The 6,530-nt window shown below is 49.6% G+C and overlaps 1 protein-coding gene across 4 annotated transcripts in view; it reads right to left on the bottom strand.

Moving 5' to 3' along the window:
• Positions 1-6: 6 nt before the first annotated feature.
• Tnrc6c (trinucleotide repeat containing 6C) overlaps positions 7-6,530 on the bottom strand; it is a 153,323-nt gene continuing 146,799 nt past the window's right edge. For all 4 annotated transcript variants that reach the window (XM_023713929.1, XM_023713931.1, XM_023713930.1 and 1 more), the window contains 4 exons: positions 5,201-5,395; positions 4,428-4,498; positions 3,471-3,610; positions 7-1,946 (listed from right to left, as the gene is read on the bottom strand). In XM_023713929.1, the coding sequence (XP_023569697.1) occupies positions 1,586-1,946; positions 3,471-3,610; positions 4,428-4,498; positions 5,201-5,395 (767 nt within the window). In that variant the 3' untranslated portion in view covers positions 7-1,585. The remainder of the gene's footprint in view (positions 1,947-3,470; positions 3,611-4,427; positions 4,499-5,200; positions 5,396-6,530) is intronic.

Raw genomic sequence — 6,530 nt, 5'->3', positions numbered from 1 at the left:
ATGAAATGGTGTGGAGCGGCCCTCGGGAGCCCTGGCTTTCCTGAGAGCGCGTCCGGCATGTGCAAGACAGTGACCACAACGCCTCGTCACTGTGATGAAGGGGCGAGAACAATCGACAGAGTCCACAGCGATGGCCGACGGGGGACAGCACTGTCCAATCCCAGAGCTCTGAAGTAGCGCATCTGTATTCTGAAAATAGGTTTCTTTACGACGGAAGTCTTTTTTTTTTTTTTTTTTCTTTTTTAAAATTCCTTTTTAAATTTTTTTTTAAATTTTAAAGTCTAAAGGAGAAAAAAGGTCTGTAAACAGGTGGGAGCCCGAACCACAGGCTCCTCCAAAAGCAGTCACAACCCACGTCCAAGTGCTCGCTTCCGCCCAGCCCTCCGGCGGAGCCACCCACTCTTTACAAGTATCTATGGCCACAGTTCAGCAACAGTTTTTCTCTTTAACTTTATATCCCAAATGGAAAAAATGGTGCAATACTCTGGTAATATTTCTTGCATTAGTCCACAATAAAAAGCTGCTAAAGGTAGATATACATATTATTTCTCCAGAGATATACACTGTAACTTTAAACGCAATTAACAGAGTCCTTGAGTAAACATTTACACATGAATTGTCACCGGCCCTGTCCCGTGAAGAATTCGCTTTAATGTTTAGGATTAGCTAGGGGAAGGGCAGGGACATCTCAGTGCAAAGTTAGAAGCGAACAATAACAAACATTTGACCAATGCGCCAAAAGAAAAGCATATACTGAATAAAAGGGAAAACCCACAGTTGAGTCTCACACACACAGGAAGCGTGCACCATGCAGGAGCACACACACACGCACACTCGCGCACTGTTGCACATACACACGCACACATAGGCTATGAACTTAGAAATTTTTCCTAGAGCCTGTTTCTGTGTACTGATGTCAACCTGGAAGTGTAGAATTAGACTTAGAAAGTGTTCACATTTCATTATTGGCCTGCTGGATTCAAGTATTTGCATGTTTGATATGTCTTTTTTTTTTTTTTAAACTTTTAAAAAATATTTTTTGGGATAAAAAAATGACATGAAAAAGTAATGAAACAAGGGTAATGTGCATAGGCGGACCAGAGGAACAGAGAGTGGTGGCAGAGGGTGCCCGCTCAGCTCTGCGCCCGCTCCATGCCCCGCCGCCTCTGGTAATGTGCATAATCGTCACAGGCTCACTTTAAATAGGCTTCACGTTTCCCTCCCTCCCTCCCTCGCCCGCGATAAAATAACCCTTTCCAGCCCACAATCTGAAAAGTGCCCTTCATGATAGAACTATTCTAAGCAGCTTTTATACTTAAAAACTCAAAATGACAACACATCATACAAATGTAAGATGACACAAAATGAAAAGCTACGAGGAGCATCCTGTCGTCGGCATGTGACACTGACCAAATGCAGCCCGCACTGTTCTGGGACAGTTCGCAAGGGCCACGGTGAAGGTTTGTCTTCAAAACTGGACAGAGGTACTCAAAAGGGCCGCAGGCTGCTTGTCTGGCAGGACCACAGTGCACTAGGACCTTGGGAAGGGAGGCTGGTGCTCCTCGCCTCAGGGAGGTCTGCGGCCCTAGATGGACTCCCCGCTGAGCAGGTCCCCAGGCAGCAGTGTGTTCAGTGGGGTGGGGCTGCCGATCAGCCTGCCATCGTCGGCGCTGGGTGGGCCCCACAGGCTGCTAGAGTACTGCGGTCCCCCGCCCCACAGCAGCTCGCTGCTCCCCTTGCCGCCCAGGCAGGGGGCACCCCAGTGGGTGGCATCGCTTCGCACCAGGCCATGGGCGCTGCCAGAGGCTCCCAGCCGTGGCTGGCTGCTCCCGCTGCTGGACTGCCAGCTGGAGGTGGGGGGCAGGGCTTGGCCTTGGGCCAGGAACCGGTTCACTTCTTCTTCACCTGCAAACTCAGCCAGGATGGTAGTGTTTCCCAGCACACACCTGCAAAGCAAGAATTCAGGTGAGCACATAACCAAGTCCTGAGGCTGACCTCAACCGCGGGCTTTCCAGACCCAAGGATAAAATTCTTCACTTTTTTGTTTTTTTGAAACAGGCGCTCTATGTAGTCTACACTGGCCTTGAACTTATCATGTAGTTCAGACTGGCCTGGACTGTGGCGATCCTGCTGCCTTGCCTCTCAAGCGCTGGGATTGCAGGTGTGTGCCACCATGTCTAACCTCTCCTCACTTTAGACTTCCAGCAGCTACAGTGAATGGTGTGCAGAGCCCGTGTGCACACGTATGAGCACAGCACCCCCTACCACAGGGGTCAGGCAACGTCAGCACAATCTGCACCCTGGGCTGGCATCAGGAAGGACTCATTTCTTGGCCCCACATCTCAAAGGGTGTCACCAAGGTCAACTTTCATGTACTTTGTGTTGAAGTATACCTTAAGGCATAGGGGCTGGCTCTGAGTACGCGTTTCTAGGACAGGGCATTTGCTTTCTGTCATTGGGCTTGGCAGGTGCTCTTTGGGGGGCCTTTTCTCATAATGGAGTCGTACCGCAACTCAGCAGCTACAGCCATCAGCTCATCCTGAGACACCCGTGCTAACCTGAAAGGTGCCACCCCAAATACCTATCACAGCTCCCAACAGTGCTGCTGAGTGTGACTGTATTTGGAGATAGGGTCTTTAGAGAGGTGACAAAATTACTGAAGTCACATGGGTGGTCCTAATATAATATGATTAGCAGCCTTGTAAGAGGGGATCAGGATGTAGACACATGTGGAGGGGTGACCATGTGGAGATAGAGGACAGGAAGCTGTCTACACGTTGAAAGGAGAGACCTACGAAGGAATAAGCCCTCCTACCACCTTGAGCTCAAGCTTCCAGCATCCAGAACTGTGAGAAGAAGGCATGGTGGCATGTGCTTGTAATCCCAGCATTCCAGAGGCTGAGGCAGGATTATTTCTGTTAGTCTGAGGCCAGCCTGGGCTGCATAGTGAGTTTAGGGATAGCTTAAACCATAGAATGGCACTCTTAAAAAAGACAAACTACAGGGCTAGGGATATAGCTTAATGGCACAGCACCTGACTGGCAAGTGCAAGGTCCTGAGTTCAATTTTTTTTTTTTTTTAATTTATTTGTGTGTGTGTGTGTGTGTGTGTGTGTGTGTGGCCAGCTCAGCCCACCAGGGGGCGGGGCTGGCTGGCATGTGGTGCTGGGGGATTGAACCGCAGTCCCTGTGCTTTGCTAAGCTTGTTCTAAGTAGGTGCTTTAGACCACTGAGCCAGCTCACCAGCCCCTGAGTTCAATTTTTGGTACCCAAAAACCCAAAGCAAACCAAAACAAAAAAAACCCAAACCAAGCCAAACCAAACCAAACCAAAGCCAGACCAATTTCTGTAATTTATTTAAGGCACTGGCTAGAAGGACTGTGTGGGGAGCCCCAGGGCACTCGGACGGTCCTCCTGCCAGCTCGGGGGCACTTGTGCTATTTGGCTGCAGGGCACTGAGGAGAAACATACATGTGCAGAGACTTCTGGGCCTTGGCGGCTTCCTCCTTCGAGCTGTAGCGGACCACGGCGTTGCCTTGGGTCAGGTTCAGGTGGAATGTGATGAGAGGCCCGTGCTGCAGACACAGCGTCCGCAGGGTGGAACCATCAATCTGGCAGAGGAAGCACAGGGCGCCTAATGTGTTTCCCTCCCAGTTCATCCGTACTAGACACACTAAATACTAGGAAAATGTCTTTCTCCAAAAAGGCTTACTAACAGATAGCTTCTGAGTACTAATGTTTGACACTACTGTGGCCAGGGACATTGCTAAATGGTGGAAGCTTCTTCAGTTGTATTTCCTGAGTTAAACAAATCAGAGAACAAGAAAAAAGTTCCATTTTGGGTCTACTCTCACCAGAGAACATTCTGTTGAGCCCCAGGCTTGCAAAGGACACCAGTCCTTGCAAAAGGATGTGCCCCAAGCTGGGAAAGATGACTACTGGTTGGCCACACAGTCCATCTGGCCAAATGACTCCAGAGTGGGTATAGTGTACTTCCTCAGCTCAGGAACTCAATTCTCTCGATTCTGGTCATGATCTTAACTGGATAAGAACTGAATTCAACTTCCTCATAAGGTCCACAATGAACCTAACCACTGAATTTGACTCTGTTCTCATCCAATTTGGCCTGTAACCAGAATCATGGGAAGAATCAAGTTTGTGAACTGAGGAACCACTCTAGATTTTAGCTAAGCATTCCCATTACAAAGAGAGACTTTTCAGTTCCCCACAAAGGCTGAATAAACCAGGAAGTGGTTAGAAGGAGCCCCGCTGTGTCCACCTGCTGCTGCCTGGGTGGCTCTAGTACTCACATGCCTCCCTGAACTTGCCTGTGTCACCCTGGGCCCTTAACAAGGGTGCCCGTCATAAATAGGTGTTTGCACCGGGGGCCAATGGCACCGGTCTCCTCCTGGCAGCCGGAGCCCATACCTGGGGTGTGAGGTTGCGAAGAACGAGCCAGCTGCTTGTTCTTCCTGAGGTGTCAGTGCTCCAAGCAGAACCTGCACAACAAGCCCAGGGGATAAGAGCTCAGTTGACAAGCTGCAGAGCAGTCAGTTGGTGCGGCCCTCTTGCCAGTTTCTAATTTTACCTAACATACACAGCAGGCGTTAAGCTTTTCAAACCTGTGGAGGCTGACAGACCCAAATCTCACGATCCCTGCAGCCCCGACTCTCAGGATGCTGCTACCAGCCCAGGAGGCCTGTGCCTTCCCATCTGCACTGTGAGGGACAGCCCACAAGGGCTGCTCCTAAAGGCTCAGTGGTTATTCGCAAACACTCTACAGCTGATTGAAGCCTCCAGCTTCTCAACCAGCACCTTGCTTCTAGCCCTTGTTTTACTTTTGGCCTGGAAAGCCTCATGTTCCAGTGAGGTCTTGTGATGAAGCACACACAAAGGGGAGAACTCCCCAGTGCTGGCTGATGGGAGTGAGAAGCACATGGCTGGTCGGCCTTCCTGAAGGCCTGGTGTGTGGAGGCAACAATGACAGGATTAGCACCGGGGCTGCCTAGGACCAGCTAGCCTCGGCCCACAAGCTCCGTGAGCTACACACCTGGGGCGCTGCCGAATACACCCAGCTTGGTACTCAATGACCTTCCAAGACCAGGCTGGCCAAAGACGATGATAAGCACATCTCCTGAGTGATGGATACAGCAGCTCAGAGCACCCGTGTGCCATCATGGGACGGCGAGGAAGGTACTTACCGGAGGAGTAGGAGCTGGTCCAGCCGAGGGGGCTGGCACCCCAGGTGGAGGAAGGCTTGGGATTGGCTAGCCCTGGTGGGGGCCTGGTGGGTGCAGTAGTGTTTCTGGGCACCTTCCACAGCTCATGAGACAGAGAGGCTTGCGTGTGGGAGGCTGGGCCAGAGGACCATGTCGATTTAATGTCTGACAGTTTACCTAGAAGGCAGACAAAAACACACATGCATTCTATAGGCAAACAGGAGTGCTTGCTTTAGTGAGCCAGTGTAGCATTCTCTGGTACTCGCAGCCTGGGACCAAAAAAGAAAGAGAGAAAGAAAAAAGAAAAAGAAAAAAAGAAACACCCATAAGGTGCCTCAAAATAAGGCCCTTGGAAACGCTCTATCCTGACTTTATTTTTGGAGATGAGGCCTCTCTATATTGCCAAGACTGGTCTTGTACTCCTGGGCCCCAACAACCTTCCACTCTCAGCCCCCCCAAGTCTGGCCTGCAGGGGTGTTAGCACCATCAGGCTACGTTCTCTCTTTAATTCCTGCTTAAAGACATAGTCTGCATGTCCCGTATAGACACAGTCTGCATTTCTGACACTTCCTTTAGTCTGGGTATGCTTTTTTCTTTCTTTTGTGGGAATGGGTGGGTGCTACCTTGAGATAGGGTCTTGCTATTTAGTTCAGGCTGGCCTCAGACTCACAGTGACCCTCCTGCCTCCACAATGCCTTTTACAGTGTTCCCGACATGACCACCCTCTCCAGGTACCACTGTGAGCTCCTCAGCTCTAGATACCTCCTTGTTGGTGTGTAGAAACAGGTGCGTGCAGGGACTGGGCTGGGTAGGGGCAAGTCACAGGTGGCCACACTGTTTTAAAGCTCTCTGCCAGAAAAAAAAAAAAAAAAAAAAAATCAGCAATGATCACCTTTAAAACAGTGTGGAAAGATGATTTTATTTCAGCTAAATGACCACAGTAATATCAAAAGTTGAAATCATGCCTTTTGTAAACATTACAGGGAATAAGAATCCACAGTTCTTGTTTTATCTCTTTTAAGTAAGATGCTAAACTACATCAATGCTGCTCCCTTCCTTCCTTCCTTCCTTCCTTCCTTTTTTTTTTTTTTTTTGTGGAACCGGGGATTGAACTCAGGCCCTTGTGCTTGCCAGGGAAGCACTTATTCTACTGAGCCATCTCCCCGGCCCCTGCTTCCTTTCTTAGGCTGGTCTTGTACCTCAGTAGTAGAGTACTTGTCTGACATGTGCAAAGGCCCTAGGTTCAATCCAAAAGAAAGAAAGAAAGGAAAGAGAAAAAGAAAGGTAAAGAAAAAAAAAGGTGGGAAGATGG

This window comes from Octodon degus, unplaced genomic scaffold, assembly GCF_000260255.1.
Source record: "Octodon degus isolate 3935 unplaced genomic scaffold, OctDeg1.0 scaffold00033, whole genome shotgun sequence".
Lineage (NCBI taxonomy): Eukaryota > Metazoa > Chordata > Mammalia > Rodentia > Octodontidae > Octodon > Octodon degus.
Note: the sequence above shows the minus strand (reverse complement) of the source record. Positions and strands in the feature narration are given on the sequence as shown.